At 41.8% G+C, this 17,849-nt stretch overlaps 1 protein-coding gene across 4 annotated transcripts; it reads right to left on the reverse strand.

The window, feature by feature from the left end:
- Positions 1-717: 717 nt before the first annotated feature.
- On the reverse strand, positions 718-17,278 carry SETD9 (SET domain containing 9). 4 transcript variants are annotated; one of them, XR_009555278.1, is made up of 7 exons: positions 16,618-17,048; positions 9,031-9,395; positions 6,439-6,562; positions 5,156-5,271; positions 4,366-4,471; positions 4,048-4,248; positions 718-1,315 (listed from the first exon to the last, which is right to left on the reverse strand). XR_009555278.1 is itself a non-coding variant. In XM_060235969.1 (7 exons), the coding sequence occupies exons 1-6, from the start codon at positions 16,701-16,703 to the stop codon at positions 4,161-4,163; spliced, it is 885 nt and encodes a 294-aa protein (XP_060091952.1). In that variant the 5' UTR covers positions 16,704-17,278; the 3' UTR covers positions 718-1,315; positions 4,121-4,160. The 4 variants fall into 4 exon arrangements, 2 of the variants coding, with proteins under 2 accessions (XP_060091952.1, XP_060091951.1); XM_060235969.1 differs by having other exon boundaries at positions 4,121-4,248; positions 16,618-17,278; XR_009555277.1 differs by lacking the exon at positions 718-1,315 and adding an exon at positions 3,497-3,793 and having other exon boundaries at positions 16,618-16,769.
- Between the last annotated feature and the right edge of the window lie 571 nt (positions 17,279-17,849).

Here is a 17,849-nt window from a genome sequence, read left to right on the forward strand (position 1 = left end):
GTGATGAAGACCCTGTAAATTTGTGGGTTTCCTGCACTGTGCAGGGGGTTGGATTAGATGACCCTGGAGGTCCCTTCCAACTCTATGATTCTAAGCTTCAAGGGAAAAGTGAAACAAAATACACATCCTCCCTTGATCTAAAGCTGACCTGTACTCAATTATAATTCCAGGCTGTCTTTTTGGTATGGTAATAGTTGAACCAGATATAGCTTTATTTGGTTTTATCACACCTTCCTTTAGGTAAACACAATCATAACCTGCCCAATTAAATTCCTCATAGCCAAGTATATATCATAAATATATATCATAACTTTTATAATGGTGTAGGCATAGAGGGTAGAGAGTGCTATTTGAGTATGTATCATGTATGAAATATGGAAAAAACAAACAATACAGGGACCTGGGAGCTGGATTCTGATCACAGTGTGCTCTGTTTGCCTGAGTTTCGTAATTTAGTTTGTGAAAGGGGGGCATGAAAGATTAATTGTATAATAGCACTCAATTTGGCTTCATGGGGATAAAGGTCATGGCTGCTACTATATGTCACTGGAGAAATAACAGTCACTCAAAGGGACAAACCATTATGATAAGAGAAGGTAAGTATTTCAGGAAGTATTGGTTCAGAGAATTTATATCCCCACTTTTCTACAAAAATGTACTCAAGGCTGCTTACAGAAAGAATATTTTAAAAAATTAAAGTGACAGTATTAAAAAAGATGTTTTCAGATGCATTTATCATGAAAACAGTATTCCAAACAGCAGATTAAAAATAAAAAAGAAACATTAAGTTGACAGCACTGGCTAAAATAGAATAACAACATTTTGTTCATATTAGCTGTATAAAAGCCATATAAATAAATTTAAAGACTCTCTGAATTCATTCTTTGTAGTAATCAAATATCAAAGGTCTTCTCAAAGACAGATTTTATTGCAAAGCCATACTTGAACAGATAGAGAGTTCCATAACCTGAGAGGCACATTTGTAAATGGCTTCCTATTGTGATTACCTAAGAGCCCGCCGGCCACCACTGGAACATATCAGCACCTGGGCACAGAAAGTCAGGTATTTTGGGCCTGAGTTGTGAAGATCAAAACCTGTACTTTGCCTGAGCCTAGAAATCTGAAGCAGTCCTGTTGGAGTAAGGACAAGGTGCTCAACTTGTTTTGACAGGTGCTGGTTTGCCAGAATTCTAGCCATCACGTTTTGCAACAAATGTAGTTTCCCAAACTGTTTTAAAGAGAGCCCAGTTTAGAGCACATATTGGCAATCCACTAAAGTCGAGTGCCTTCTGAGTTACTCAAGATAAGCAGTACTCTGTGGAAGAAACAACCATGGAAATAAAGATCAAGTGGGTTGGACTCATTAGAAGAGAGCCAGTCCTCTTTGTTGCAGCCCACAAGCCATTCAGAAGTGAAACAACATAAAATCATCTCAACACTGTTCAGTCCTAGTACATCATACAATGAAAAAAAATTGGAGTCAAAGGAAACTCTACACAAGACATTATTCCAACGTATATTTACATTCCTATTACATAGTGGGGGACAAAAATTTAGCTACCTGTACAGAGATTCTTGGGTCAACCAACCAATAAAATCAGAAGAGTCTTCTGCTCAGAAAATGGCTCAGTGGTAGAGCATCTGTTTGGTAAGCAGAAGGTCCCAGGTTCAATCCCTGGCATCTCCAACTAAAAAGGGTCCAGGCAAATAGGCATAAAAAACCTCAGCTTGAGACTCTGGAGAGCTGCTGCCAGTCTGAGTAGACAATACTGACTTTGATGAACCGAGGGTCTGATTCAGTATAAGGCAGCTTCATATGTTCAATAGTGTGATCTACCATATTGAATTCCAGTGAATCCAAGTATATATTTGACTATAAAATTTACAATGAAATCATCTTGTGATTAAATCACATTATCACATAAGGGACAAAATCTTTGACTAGCTGGAATATTTTTTATATCTTCCAATCAGCAACATTAAATCTGGCCAGTGTTTTTAAAAGCATGGCATATCTTGAAATGATTTCTATGAAGATAAGCTAAAGAGACTGGGACTTTTCTGTTTAGAAAAAAAATGACTAAGGGTGGGCATGAAAGTGGCTTATAAAATTATGTCTGGGACAGAGAGTGGAGAGTGAGAACTTTCTCAAAAAATATTAGAATTTAGTGGCATCCAATGAAGCCAATGGGAAGTATATTAAGAATGGACAAAAGGAAGTACTGCTTTACACAATGAGTGATTAAAATGGGGAATCACTGATTAAAATGGAGAATCACTATCAGGATGTAGTGATTACTACCAGCACAGATGGCTTTAAAAGGGGATTAGACACATTCATGGTGTACAGATTCATCAGTGGCTACCAGCCATGGCAATTAAAGGGACTCTCCACGTTCTGTCTATGCCATTTGCAGGTCTTCTAGAGCAATTGGTTTGACCACTGTGAGACAGGATGTTGTGACTAGATGGACCACAGGTCTGATTCAGCAAGACTCTTCTTATATTCTTATTTTGGATGTGCCATATGATTTTATCAAAGAAGGTCATATGGTGTGGAGTGTGCATCTGTTACAATATGCCCAGCACGATATCCTTGTAAGAGTGGAAACACATGACAAGTTATAGTCAAGTTAACTTAGTGTATGAGTTACTTACAATGACATTCTTATGTTTCTGCTTGCATAAGAACTCCTCTACAACTGGGAACATTCTAAGGGATCCAATCCAACCCAATATAGGTACATAGAAAAAATGGCAAGCATCACCTACCTACTTCACTGCTTAACAAGGGAAGCTGAGTATTTTGATAATTGGAAAGTAGACTTGTCTTAAGCATGGGATATTTGTAGATGTGTGGGGAAAGGGTTTTTAAAAATTGCTGCAACACACATGATTTCAGCTTGCAAGAAGTCCTACCAGCAAAAATAGGGCATAGAGATGGAGGCCTTCCCATGATGTTGCCTCCTGGCACTGGTATTCAGAAAAGTTAAACTGTAGTACTTTAATCTGCATAAAGTTTACAAGCCTGCTGAAGGCTTTTTCAACATTTAATTTTTTAACAATAACGGTCTTGGTCAACATAGCTTTCCCTTCTGGGCTTTTTTTTTTTTTTTAGCAGGAATGCAGTTCCGGCTGGCTTGGCATCAGGGGTGTGGCCTAATATGCAAATGAGTTCCAGCTGGGCTTTTTTTAAAAAAAAAAGCCCTGTGAACACCTAAGAAGTCTCAAAGCTGGAAAACTTCAAAGTCTCCTACAACACACAGTCCCAGAGTTCTAGACATTAGGTCTTAATGGCCTTTGAGCTGTGCCATACTCATTTCTGTGCATGGATTTTCCTTCCATGAATCAGGATGAATATGTATACAGAACAGAATCATTTGATGTAATTACAAATAATGAGCAATCCTGCATTAAAAAAGGGTTGGCTCACAAGAATTGTACCACACTCTGTAAATCTAAGGGCACAATATAGCTACTAAAACATGCAAGAACGGAGGCTCAGATATTTATTTATTTATTTTAAAAAGTTTGCATGTCTTTTTCAAAAAACAGCCCAAATCTGAACCACAAGACACAAGCTCCAGGAAGATTCTCATAAGAGAAATGAAAGATATGAGCGACTGGTGACTGGTCCCTCTCCATAAAGTCCTAATGGACAGAATCTGTGTTAATCAGTGGATTTTCTTTCTCAATCTCCAGAATGTCAGGGGCTTTTATTTTACTTCACTTGCACCATCAGCCTGGATCTTATTTTTTCATCTCTTGGGGCTCGTCCTGCCAATGTGTGAGCCTGGAATTTTAACATAATAATGAACATAATTTCCAAATTTTATGTGTTAGGTGTTAACTGATCCCCCTTTAAAAGTATCATTTCAAGTTTAATGCAATTGCTTTTTTGATAGTGTCAAAAAAGAAAGAATGGCCAACTAGGCATCAAGCAAGGCATCAAGCAAATATGTAGGATGAGGAGCAGTGCTGATTGCATCCACGCAGCATCAAAATGCATGACACTGAAGACAGTGTTCACAAAGATGGGCTACCAACCTCTAGACTATGTTGCTGCCTTCCAATGGCTAGAGAGGCATTAGAAGACCAGCCATGCATTCAGTGCAAGCACCTTAGGAGCCCAAAACTGTTCCACTGTTGGTTCTTTGGGTTCAGCTGATAATGGTGTAGTAGTTGGAAAAAAGCTCTTCTCCTGGCCCAATGTCTCTGAGAGCAACCAAAACTACAACTCTCAATGGTCTGCAAAAAACACATTTCAGGGAAAGAGGGCATTTTTGTGAGACTGTTGTACACATGCATTTATATTTGCAAATCATGTGCTTATTAAAACTAAGTGCTCACAATGAAGGTCCTTACCTCTGTACTTCATGGCTGTAACTTACATTGGGAAGATACTGTTTAAATTCTATAGGAAAACATTCAGGTATATCAAATTCCTGGTAGCACACATTGGCTGCTTTGTCTGATAAGAAAAAGAAATGGATGGAGGGATTTAAAAGGATGTGAGATACATTGACTGAGGGCTGCCCAAGTATGACTGCGTCCTTTAGCTCCATTGGTTGAAATCACTGATACTATTTCTTGATAACCCTAACAAGAGATCTGTTCAGACAGCCTAGAACTCATCCCATGGACACAACCACATGGAAAAGTAACATTTGACCTGGCAGGACTGTATTGAGGATACCATTAGCTAAACACATAATTTGTAGCTAGGAAGAGACAGTGCTAGATCAGATGCAGACCTGTAGCCAGAAATTTTTTGGGGGGGAGGGGGGCGGTGATTGCAGGGGCCAAAATGACATCTGACTTTGAGGGCTACAAGCAGGACTTCGTGGTGCTCACTGCCTAGATCATTGGGAAGGTGCCCAAATTGCAGGGGGGGGGGGCAACTTACAAAAGAAATGGCAGAGCTCGTCTCCCTCTCAAGCAACGCTGCGCTTGTTCATAGCAGCGGTGAGTGGCAGTGAGCAAAGGGGGCAGATTGGAGGCTCTCCAATGGAGGGGCCATACAGATGGAAGCAGGGTTTGAATGGAGTGGTCTGGTCCCCCTGGGCCCCACTGTAGCTACGGGCCTGGTCAGATGTCACCCTACGCATGGTTACATCCACAGAACTAGGTGCAGGAAACAGCTCTGTCTGCATACCTGCTGAGCAGTTGTTGACATATTGTCCTACAGCCAGTGGATTCTGTGCAGCGCCTACAATCCAAGAGGCATCATTCATTTTTAAAGGACCAAGCTGATCTCTCTTGCTGCATGACCTGAAAGAATTTACAATATTAACAATCCCTGATTTGAGTCTGTGTAATCATATGACCCTTTTGTAAACGTGTGCTCTGCAGCCCATACACGCGGATAATTTAATATATTCATTAACATTCATTCTGAATAAAACTTTGTTGGTCTTAAAGATGATACTTGACTCCTGCTTTGTTCATTAACAACTCAATAATTCTACATAATATTCATAGCAAACAGGATCTGGGCACTCAGACAACTTGTGAAGCATTGTATCAAAAATAATCTGTTGTATATGGTGGGCCACCTGTACCACGTTGAACTGTGAAAATAGGTGTGATCTGGTAGACCAGACAATATGGCTCATGATGAGCTGTGAGCAACTGGGCAGACACTAGTTTTGTCAGCTTCAGCAAATGTTCCACTTAAAGGAAAGTGTTTCTGTTTTGTGACAAAGAAGGAAGCAACAGTCCCTGACTTCTCTTAAATGCTGACATGGATTTAATTTAGGGGGGAATATTGCAGATGCAAGTGAGTACAGTAACACCTGCTAAATGTATTATAGTACATCATAGCCATCTATTAAGCTAGAATTTTCTTCTCAAACCACGGAATTGCTCACACACATTAAGGCCTGTGCATCAGCAACCACTCCTGACCTGGATAGCCCAGGCTAGTCCAATCTCAGTAGGTAAGTATTTGGAAGGGAGGCGTCCAAGGAAAACCTTTTGAAGCAAAATTAATTATTCTCAGGTTTTTGCAAGGTTATGTAGTAGACTCTACAAATTTGGAATTAGTACTAAGTTTATTTGCAGAAGTAAGGATTGTTATTGTAATAAACTGGAAAAAACAAAATCACCAACTATCAGTGAGTAGTTTGACAAGATTTGGCTTATTTCACTATATTTACATTAATATACTATCAAAAGGCTAGTAGGAGTAACTCTATGGAACCTAAATATTGGATATTATTCTCTCTTTCTTTTTTTGAATAAAAAATTATACCATTTGGCTATTACAATTTCTTGTAAAAGTACTGGCAAATTTGTTTTGTGTATATATATTGTGTACATTTGTACTGAAATCATCATCATAATCATCCCAGTTTGTTTCCAGATAACAAGACCCATTAGAGATGGAACTTACAAAGGATGGAACTTTTTCATTGGCATTTTCTGTCAGTTACCTACCTGTACACAGCTTTTGATATGCCCTTGTCATTACCATCAATAAGCACCCCATCAATGCACCTAAATATAAATGGATTGCCAACAGACTGGAAAAAGATGGGCTCATAGTTTTCATACATTGTGCCTGTTTAAGAAAAAAAGTATTTTAGATTTAAGCAGTAACTGTAAGACATTTCTAAATGATTCTTTTTTTAAAAAAATCAACAAAAAAAGGAAAACTCCAATTAATTTAATAAAGCTGAATACAAGCTTTTCCCCCCGCCCCCATCCGAAAGGCTGTAGTTACCTGTGGGTAGAGGATGGATACACTTACTTCTTTAAGAAAGAGGCATTCTGGGCTGCAAGCCCACTGCCCTAGTTGTTTTAGAAATAAAACAGAAACATTTCTTTCATGATTAAGGAGACTATATATGAGATGAGATTGGGGGGGATGAGGGGGGACTGTACTAGGCCAGACGAATGATGCTTGGGCCCCAGAAGCAACCGCATTTTAAACAAACAGATTGTAATTTGACTCTGCTGATTGTCACCAGAGTGAAGCCATGACCTGGATAGCCCACGCTAGCCCAATCTCATCAGATCTCAGAAGCTAAGCAGCTGGCCTTGGCTAGTATTTGTATGGGTGACCTCCAAGGAATATCAGGGTCATGATGCAGAAACAGGCAATGTCAAACCACCTCTGAAACATCTCTTGCCTTAAGAAAACAAGTCTAGCTTGCCACCTAGTGGTGCAAAATGCTAGAACTTCCGGCTGTCAGATAATTTTAGTATCTCCTGGCCCTACGACACACACTGCCATATGATAATTATTAATTATCACCAGAGTAAAGTTAAGCCATGATTACTCTACAGCAAATATATAGAAAAGAATGGCCATGTTAGTCGAACCAGAGCCAACTTAAAAAACAAACAAACCCTAAGGTCAAATCCATTTCTTTTCATGCCACTATGTAGGAACCTCAAATTAATCTTTCCATTACTATGATGTCTGCAGCGCTCATGGAGTTTATTTCATTTATCCTCATAACAAACACATGAGGTAGGTTATACTGGAAGACAGCAACTGGTCTGAAGTTACCTAGTGATAAAGTAGCAATTTGAAGCTGGCTGGACCATATTTAATCTAAGTCTTGACAACTGATCTATTTAACTACATTATGCTGTCTCCATTACACAAATGTTCCCCAGAGAGCACTGAGATCTAGTTCCCAAAATCTTCTACAAATCCCTGGACCAAGGGAGGCCAGACTGAAAACAAGGGAGCAGGCCTTCTCTACAATGGCTCCCCAATGGTGGAATCAACTACCAGAGGAGGTGCGAGCCCTGCGAGACCTAAATCAGTTTCGCAGGGCTTGCAAAACCATCCTCTGCCAACTTGCGTTCAAGATGGAACCCGGGTAATGACACCTAGCCATCCTATACATATATCGAACTGTAGCACTTTAATCTGTAGCCTATAATATTTTAATTGTTTATTTAACTTAATTTGAATGTAATTTAACTATGTTTTAATTGTCTTTTATAGTAATGATTGTATTTTATTGTAATCATGGTATATTCCATGTCCTGTGATCCGCCCTGAGCCCGCCTCGGCGGGGGAGGGCGGGGTATAAGAATAAATTTATTATTATTATTATTAAATGTTAATATTAGGGGTATTGTGTTCTCTTCTGGGAACTCTTCTGGAAATGGTCTTTTTTCCATTTCCATTTCTAGTACAGCTTTATTGTGCTGGGGGGGGGGGGAGGGGAGCTAGTGGCATCCAGTTATAAGAAAGTGCTTCTTGTTGAACTTTTTTCTACTATGCAATCATAAAGATTATAGAGCTCTCATCAGAGGAACAATGGAAACCAGGGGTCAAAACAGACAAGACACTGAGAGGTCAGTGGTAGGATCTTTCCCGCTTTTTGTTTTCCTTTTTTAAAAAAACCCAAAGTACATTTCATCACAGCCCCAACACAGATCAGATCAGGACTGCAAGGGGAGGGGAGAAAATGTTTAATACTTCCACCCAATCCCCCTCCCCCCACGGGAAAAATGGCAAACAAATGATGGAAGAGCCGTCTTTCTCCCCCTTCCAGGCTTAAGAGCAGTTTAGGAAGGTTAGTTTTGATAGGCAAAACTGTACAAGGACTGAAGGATTAAACCTTCCCTATATGGCGACTGGGGCAGCAAGACAGTGTGAGGTTCATCTCTGGGCCTCCTGCTGTACTGATATATAGAATGCACCCAATGGGAACCAACGCCTTTGATATATGTGTTGTTTTACTGTATTTTATGGTCTTAGCTTGTAGTTTTTAATTGTTTTAACTCTTGTTGTGATCTGCCCTGAGCCTGCTTGCAGGAAAGGGTGGAATACAAATTAACATAAATAAATAAATAAACCATGTCTCATCTGGTTTGACCCAAAGCCAAGCAGTTTCAAAGCTTTTAGGCTAAGGGGTGCCATTAGTCCCTCTTCAAGAGTTTCTCCTCAGACCGCATAGCCCTTCAGAACACAGCGATCATCACTTATTTCAGAACAGGACAACCCAACAGAATAGAGATCAAGTCTCCAACTTGTTCACATTTGGAAATAAATTATGTCAGTACCAGGGTACATCGCTACAACTGTCCTTTTCGGAACAAACCCTCTGGTCACAAAGACTCCCTTTCCAGCAGAAACAAGTGAACTGCGCCTTCGAGCAATGCTGAATCCTAATGTATTAAACAGAATGTCTTCTGCATGAAAAGTAATCTGGCTCTGCTGACTGTCATCAATTGCTGTGGATGTCTCAGTCTGGGCAACTGGTACTTCCAGATATTTAGACTGAACTTCTGGGAGTAAACTTAGAAGAGGCATTTGTCTAGTCAAGTCATTTACAAATAAAGATCTAAATGTTTTCAAGAGTGTCTGAAGGACATCTTCATCGGAAATGATTTTGTCTTTAGATTCTTCTGGTACAAAGCGTAGAGTCCTGCAACAGAGAAGAGGAAAGTAAGTACAGGATATGAAATAATTTGATAGGGGGCTACTATAAATACAACTTGCTTGCTTTTTCATATTGCTTTTATAACAAGATAAAAATCAGCAGATTATCAATAACAGAGACAAAAAATCCAAGAATAAAAGCAGCAACAGAAAAAAAAAAATTAAAGATATAACCAATACTCTAGATAAAACTGCATTATATATTTTTTTTAAAAAGCAGGAGGGAAGATAGTCTCATCAGATCTCAGAAACGTAGTAAAGTCAGTACTTGGAAAGGAGACCACCAAGGAAGACTTTGTAGAGGAAGGCAAGGGCAAAGCACCTCTGTTTCTCACTTCCCTTGACAGCCCCTTGCTGGGGTTGCCATAAATTACTTGCAACTTGACAGCACTTTGCACACACACATATAATTAACAAAGCACACTGGCAGCAAATTAAAAATTACATGACCCAGAATTTAAAAGCCAATAACACACTAAAGAGGATGTCTGAGTACACAGAATGGTTTTCACCTAGTGCCTAAATTTAGCAAGTGAAGTGCCAGACACATAGCAGTGGAGAGAGATGTCTACAAACAAGGTGCCATTACTAAGAAGGCCTTGACCATGACAACCATCCATTCATCCCAGTGAATGAAAACACTCATCACAGGGATTCTGAAGCAGGTGCATATCGAAGATGGTGGCCTTTATGGTACTTTAGACCATTTAAACCTTAAAAAGGGAAGCGTCAGTACTTTGAACTGTGCTTAGAAACAAATGGGAAGTCAATGAAACTCTTTAGAAACTTGCAAGTTATGTTCCTATCCAAACGAAGAAACTAGCTGTCTTGCAGCAGCATTCTACACAACTGAGGTTTCCAGATAGTTTTCAAATGCAGCCCCGTGAAGAGTTTATTGCAGTAATCAAGCCTGGAATGTAATCATAGTATGGCTAACCATGACCTCATTTTTCCAAGAAGGGACTCAGTTGATGATCCAACCAAAGTTTCTTAAAGAGACTAAATATCGGAGGAATACTGAATGTCCATTTGCAGTGATGGATGGAATCCCAAAATGCACTCCCAAAGTGCAAACTTGGCCTTTTGAAAAGGATGTTACCCCACCTATGGCAGGCTGACACCTTCTTCCTTAGCTGGAACCACTGATTAATAGCATGTTAGACCTGTCTAGCCTGACCCTCATCCAGCCTATTACCAATCCAAATACCTATTCTGAACATTCATTACCTCTGCTACAAAGGAGAAACAGACTTGCATGCTGTCACCATCCACTAAACTCCAAAGCTCTAAACAACCTTTCCCAGGGGATTTATGCAGATGTCGAACAACACAGCCAAGAAGATAGGACTCTACAGTACCCTACAGCACAAATGCCATGATCAAGTAGCAGGACTGGAAGAAAAGCACGTTCCCCTCAACATTCATTCTAGCCAATAAGTCCAGAAAGATGCCTGAGTCAACATCCAGGAAACAGCAAGGACACAGTGTCTTTGTCTCTATATCCCAGCTGGTATTGTAGTGTTTGACTAGGATCTGGGAGACCCGGATTTGAATTTCCACTCTGCCATGGGTGTGTGCTGACTAACCTCAGGCCTGTGATATAGTCTTAGTCTGGCCTACCTCACAGGGAGGGTTTTAAGGTAAAAAATTATGCAAGTTGCTTTAGGTCCCCCACTGGGGAGAAAAGAGGGGTATAAATGAAATAAAATAAAACAAACTTAAGAGAACAAAAGAAGATTCAGTCACAAAACAAGACTGAGAGCTGAAATAAGACCTAAATATTCTGTTTCCTCCAAGCAAGGAAGATAGCACTTACTTGAGCTCCTTATTAAAAAAATTAAACATTTGCAACTGGCCAATAGTTGTTATTATCTGGGTCCAAGGAACAATTCTTCAAGAACAGGTCTCAAAATCACTTCCTTCAGGGTGGTTGGAAAGGTACTCTCTCTTCCTATAAAATGGGCTTGCATTTCTGAATAAATATGCCAAATATCCAGTGTACTTCTATACAAATTCTGGGACAATCTGAAAGCTAAAGCAGCATTTCTATTTCATCTCTCATCCAGTTGCCACACTCATCCCCAAAGGTCAGGAGTAGGAAGGCAAAAAAGCCAATCATCTACCTCTATGGGGTGCACACATGGCTCAATTTATTTCCTTTATGGCAGAAGACTGGATGAAAAGAAAGATTAGAATTCACAGGTTGTGTCCCACATCTCTTCTATGAAGATGTACAAAATTAAGAATTTAAAACTACATAAAAATATGCTTTCTGAATTGATTTTGGTAATGAGTAGGGATCAATCGGATTTCCCTTTCCTACATTAAGTCAGCAAGCATAAACATACTAACGGAGAATAAATGATCTCCAAGCGAATATAAGGCTGTGATTCATTAGGAGAACTGTGCTGAGATCATTAAACCACAAGTATTCAGCTTGAGATATTTATTAGTTCCACCAGAGAGCCAGGAATCAATTTAAACTTGTATTCACTCCAGGGCATCTGTTTGTTATTACAGAAATTAGACGGAAAAAGACCAATTAGGCTTCCTAATCCACACTGCAGCCAGTGTAAGAAATTGCCCCCTATACAATGCATTCGCAAATACTTCATTTCTAGTTCTAATGGTTCACTTCCCTTGAGAAACTATTTCAGGCTCTTTTTGAAGGGGAGTGTCATCATCCATCATATTTATGGGGGGCTTGAGGGCCCAATGGGGGTACAACCAGAATACATAGAGAGAGAGTGGCTGGTAAATAACATTATAGCTCAAACAAGAAAATTTTGCCTCTGTGGAAAAATAGCCTCCTGGCAAATTAACATTTGTCAAGTAGAAGCCAGTTTGGTTGCTAGAAACTAATGCTAGCTCTTCATATTCTGGCACGTCACTAAAGTAAAATAGGAGGACAGAACCATTGTTTGAACTGTATGTCCATGACCCATGAGTGAAACCTTCTCTGTGCTGATTTTCAAAATGAATTTTGCTAAAACTTTATTGGGATGTGGTTAAGTATCTCTTCCTAGGAGTTACACATTAGCATGTATTGCCCGAATTCTGGCAATATGAAACACTGCCTCATCCCATATGATAAAGAGAGCTGTATTTCTCGAAAGCTTATGCTGCTATAAAATTTGTTAGTCTTAAAGGTGCTACTGGACCTTTTACTACTTTTCATCCCATATGGTCTACTCCACTTCTCAAGCCCTGCTCTCTGAGCCCCCAACTGCAGAGATAAGGTGGGCAGAAACCAGAAACAGGCCTTGTTTGGAAATGCTCTTCTCTTGAGGCTTGTCTGCCACAACTTTCCTTTAAGTGTCAGGCTAAAACATTTATCTTTACCCTGTGTTTCACTTAAGGGATCTCAGCTTTTTTTAGCTGTTTCACAGTCTGATCTTAGCCTGAGGACTGCTTTGTCATTTTAGAAAGCTCTGCTATTTTTACGTTCTGCCTTAGGTTTACTGGCAGTTTTTATGGACTTGCATGATTTTATTGATATGTTTTTATTAGTATGATTTGTTTGTACTACCTGTTTCCTAGTTATCTTTTATTGTCAAGAGTTATTGTGCTACCTGTTTCCTAGTTATCTTTTATTGTCACGAGCTAGCCTGGAAAGGTGCCAAACAATTTTTTTTAAATAAATAAATTACAAAATAGAACTGTGTGAGGAACACTCACCAACTGATTAGAACAAACTGGCCTGGCTAACTGCTGTCCCTTTCCAGTAGCCTGATCTGCAGAAACAAGTTGTTGAATCCTTTTGTGGTTTGGACACAATGATTATCACTACAAAGTTTGCTGTCCAAGATGCCTGGGGCCAGTAAAAATATTGGCAACTCCACTTTCCATAAGATTATTCTCCATCACACCATAGGTTTTCACTCAGAATTACTAGTACACACTTGAAGCTCAGAGAACCACAACATATTCACTTGATCCCTGCACTTCCTGGCCATTCTTAGGGGGAAGAAAAACAAATTACAGCAGTTGCATTTATCTCATCTGCTGGTTTTGAGTAAGACCTTGAAGAAAGTGGTGAACTGAAAGAAGAGCTCTGTTGGATCAAACCACTGGCCCATCTAATCCAGCATACTGTTTCACACAGCAGTCACCCAGTAGCCCTGGAGGGCCAATGAACAGAACATAAAGGTCAAGACCTTCCCCTGATGTTGTCTTCTCGCCCAGGTATTTAGGGTTTGCTGCCTTTGTATATAGTTATCCAACAGAGTCAGAAAAAATAACAGAAATGTACATTTTCTAAATTCCATGGATTTCTGGATGAAACTACCTAGATTTTGTTCAATATGGCTTTTCCCGTTTTGCAGAAATTGCCTTGATTTCCCTGAGGTTTAATATTAGACTGCCTCATGGGGACGGGCCTTGGTGGTGGTGTGTTACAGTGATTCTTCTTAGAAAACAGTCCTTCTTGGACACCAGGTTCCAGAAGGTGGTGCTGTGGAGCTTCTGTTCTGCCTCTTGACCCACTAGCTTATAGGGTTCTAAAAGGCTCCAAGTCGTCTCCCAGACATTTTAACAACACAAACCCACTCGGAAAGGTCATCCAGAGATTTGGAGTGAGTGATCACAAATATGCACATGACAGTCGAGCTCTCCTTTCTGACTGAATCTGAAGCATGCATAGGATACAAGTTTTGCAGTCATTCCATTGGCTGCCTATCAGTTACCAGATTCCATTAGCCCTTCATGGCCTTGGACCCTTATATCTACAAGACTGCCTCTCCTGCTGTTCTCCACCATGACAGCTTGGATCGTCTGAGCAGAGCCTCCTACAGTGCCACCCTGCAAGTAGGCAAGATAACAACTGCCCTTACATGTGCCTTCTCAGTTGTGGCCCCCACTTTGTGGAATGGCCTGCCTGAGGAGACCAGGAAGGCTCCCACACTTTTGTCATTCCACAAACTGTGCAAAACAGAATTGTTCAGGACAGCATTTTTATACAGGGAAGGGAACTGTGGACATTACCAGGGTGTATATATCTAATTCCATATGTCTGTGCATTCTTACAGATTGGGTTCACAGACAGATCATTCTACAAACCTGAGAAATGCCCCAGGTTTGCAGGGGGAAAAAACCCTGCAACCTAAAAACCAAGCAAACTAAAAAACTATGGGGGAGGGGGAAGGGTTTAAAAAACCCCAAATTAAAAAAGTATCTGCAGCTTTAAGGAAAAAAATGCCCTCAGGTTTTGCCAGTCTTTGAGCCTTGGTTTCTCTCAAGAAAAGGCAGGGGAAAGAATCAGGGCCCTTTCCAAGGCTGTTTTGATTTTTAGGGAAGACTCACTGGGGCCAGGCCCAACAGCAACTTGCTTACATGAGTCACCCAGGCTCATCTGCTTGCTACTATTCAACAGCAGCCACCCCATGAACACCAATATGGTGTAATGATTCCATTTTCAGAGTATGATCTGGGAGAACCCAGGTTCAAACTCCACTTTGCTGTGGAAGGTCACTGGGTGACCTGGGGCCAGTCACACATTATCAGCCTAACTTACCTCACAGGATTGTTTTGTCAGGATAAAATGGAGGAGAAGGGAATACTGTAAGTTGCTTTGGGTCCCCATTGTAGCTGAAGGGAAGAAGGAAATAGAATGGACAGGGGATACAGGGAGAAGTGTGGTTCCCCCCCAATGCAAATAGGCTCAGCTGGCTTGTGCAACGTGGCTAGAGTTTTCCTAGAGAGAGACTATCACGGGGTAGGAAGGAGGGAAAGCTGAAGATAAACAGGCAGATAAAGATAGGTTGGCAGGTGAGTGGAAAAGAGAGAAGGAAGCAGGAAAGGAGAAGAGGCTGTTGGGTCTTTCAGGGAAGGGAGGAGGAAATAGTGGAGGGAGAGGAAAATAACATGCCCTCCACAAGTCTCTTGCTTGTATATTATCTATTTGCTGGATGTATTATCCTACTCCCATGGTTTTGTTTTTACACTTTTGTGATATCATTTTTGCATTAACATACAGTATGTCTGATTCTCCAGGCTTTGTTTCAGATTGCTGCTAGATTCAAGACCAGTAGCACCTTAGAGACTAAAAAGATTTGAGGGGCATAAGCTTTCAAGGGTCAAAGTGCCCTTTGTCAAATACAAGTTGGAATGAAGATCCTGTAGTCTTTATATCCCAATCAGAAGGTGAAAGGGATGTTGCAAAGAAGGAACTCGAGATGCAGAGGTACAATGTGCATAGTAATCAGCTTTGGCATAGAAGGACTCAGGGAGCTCCATTCCTACCTGTATCATTCAGATTGCTGTAACCCTAATCCTATTACACTGCTTATTCGATGTCTCATCCTAATGACTGCACTGATTTATACTTTGCATCCATTTTTAGTCTCAGTGAGAAAGGTAGACAATAAAGCAAATTAAAAAATAAGCCAGTGTCTGGAGCGTGCAAGGAACTTCATGCGACTGAGCAAACTGAAGTTCAATTCAGAAAAATGGAAGTGCTATGGAGTACAATTGACCCAGGACTGGCCTGCTCTGAATGGAGTCGTACTCCTCTGAAGGAGATGCTTGCAGTCTGAGAGTGCTCTTGGCTGCCTCTCTAATCCTGAATATTCAAATGACAAAGGTGGGTGGGAATGCCTCTTAGCAATTTAGCCTGGTTAGCCAGCTGGGGGGGGCGCAGGTTGGGGAAGGTGAATGTAGGCTGTTCCCACACATATTTTGTTTCATCTTGGCTTCGTTACAGCAGGCCTATATATTACCAATTTTCCCCTTTTGTGGCAGGGGAGAAAAGGCAACCATGAGGCAAGGGTATGGGTGTTTTTGTGGATGCTCTGTTGCTTCTGGATTCCCAGCAGCAAGGAAAGCTGCACAGCGAATCCCTTCCGTATAGAAGTAAAAGGCATGCCTTGTACTGAGAAGGTTTTAGGTTCGGCTTGCAAGACCTGGGAATGGCCGCTAACGATAGGGCGTTCTGAAGAACGTTAATTCTATAGGGTCGCCGTAAGTCGGAAGCGACTTTGACCGCACTTAACACAGGCATAGAACAGAGAACACCGAGCTAGATGATCAACAATCTGATTCCGCACGGCTAGTGAAGAACTACGAGCTCGTTTTTGTCCACAGAACGATGGAAGCCGAGCCGCGCCTGCGTTTTGCAAAGCAAATGTTGGCAACAAGTACCCCAAAGGGGAACGAGGCTCCCCTTGGCTAGTCGGTTGTCGGTCTCTTTCCCTCCCCACCCCGGTCTTCACCTGCGCTTGTGGCGGAGATTGAGCGCGATCCAGGGCACGAAGCGGTATTTGTAAGACTCCCAGCGCCTCCGCAGGGCTCGCAGCATGGCGAAGGCTTCCCCGCAGAAATAAACTTCGCAGACAGGAAGAAGGAAAAGCCAGCCCCGGCTATCTTTGCAGGCAGCTCCTCCCCGGGCGCCTTATAGGGCAGGTGGGGTTATTTCAAGGCACCCTCTCCTACCTCACCGGTTCACCCCTATCTGAAGGGGGCGGCGCAAGAGTAGCCTCTGAGCGCTTAACCTCTTCCTCCCACCTTTGAGAGGCGCGTGATTATTACCGGGGGTTTCCTTTCTAAAAACACGCGGAAGCTCGGAGAGGAGCCGAGGGGGCGGCAGCGGCCTATTGGCCAGGCGAGAATGCGACTTCTCTCTCTGCTAGAGATCCCGGAGGTCGCGAAGAAGGACGCGGCCCGGGGGAACTAAAGTGTTTCCGCCAGAAGTTGCCGTGGGGACCATTTCGAGAGAGGACAGCGGCGGCATGGATGCTCGGGTCTCCATTCCAGGCCGAGTCCGGATAGCCGCAGCGGCACCAGCCTCATGTTCTGCAGTCCCGTTGCCTTCAGGTGGCCAACTGGAAAGCAGCCCTGTGAGCTGCAAAGTCTGACGTTGGGCGCAGATGATGCTGGCGGCAGGCGCAGGAAGCATTTAGAAGCGCCAAGCTGGGACAGGCTGTACGGGTGCCAGGTCCAATTCAAGAAATATCTGGGGACTTTGGGGGTGGAGCCAGGAGACATTGGGGTGGAGCCAAGAGCAAGGTTGTGACTAGCATAATTGAACTCCAAAGGGAATTCTGGCCCTCACATTTAAAGGGACCATGCCTTTAAGTGCCTTCCCTCCATAGGAAATAATGAAGGATGGGGCACTTTATTGGGAGCTCATAGAATTGGACCCCCTAATTTAGGGTTGCCAAGTCCAATTTAAGAAATATCTGGGGACTTTGGGGGTAGAGCCAGAAGACTTTGGGGGAGGAGCCAGGAGACATTAGGGGTGGAGCCAAGAGCAAGGTTGTGACAAGCATAATTGAACTCCAAAGGGAGTTCTGGCCATCACATTTAAAGGGACCGCACACCTTTCATGCCTTCCTTCCATAGGAAATAATGAAGGATAGGGGCACCTTCTTTTGGGGTTCATAGAATTGGACCCCCTAGTCCAATCGTTTTGAAATATGGGGGATATTTTGGGGAGAGGCACTAG

The sequence above is a fragment of the Heteronotia binoei genome, chromosome 4 (genome assembly GCF_032191835.1).
Source record: "Heteronotia binoei isolate CCM8104 ecotype False Entrance Well chromosome 4, APGP_CSIRO_Hbin_v1, whole genome shotgun sequence".
NCBI classification, from domain to species: domain Eukaryota; kingdom Metazoa; phylum Chordata; class Lepidosauria; order Squamata; family Gekkonidae; genus Heteronotia; species Heteronotia binoei.

Excerpts from the sequence above, each read along its gene's own strand:
- SETD9 (XM_060235969.1), bottom strand. The coding sequence starts at position 16,703 with ATGCTGCGAGCCCTGCGGAGGCGCTGGGAGTCTTACAAATACCGCTTC. Across the intron at positions 6,563-9,030 it reads AGTTGTAGCGATGTACCCTG|GCACAATGTATGAAAACTAT; the intron begins GTACTGACATAA and ends TTTCTTAAACAG. Across the intron at positions 4,249-4,365 it reads TACAGCCATGAAGTACAGAG|ACCATTGAGAGTTGTAGTTT; the intron begins GTAAGGACCTTC and ends TGTTTTTTGCAG.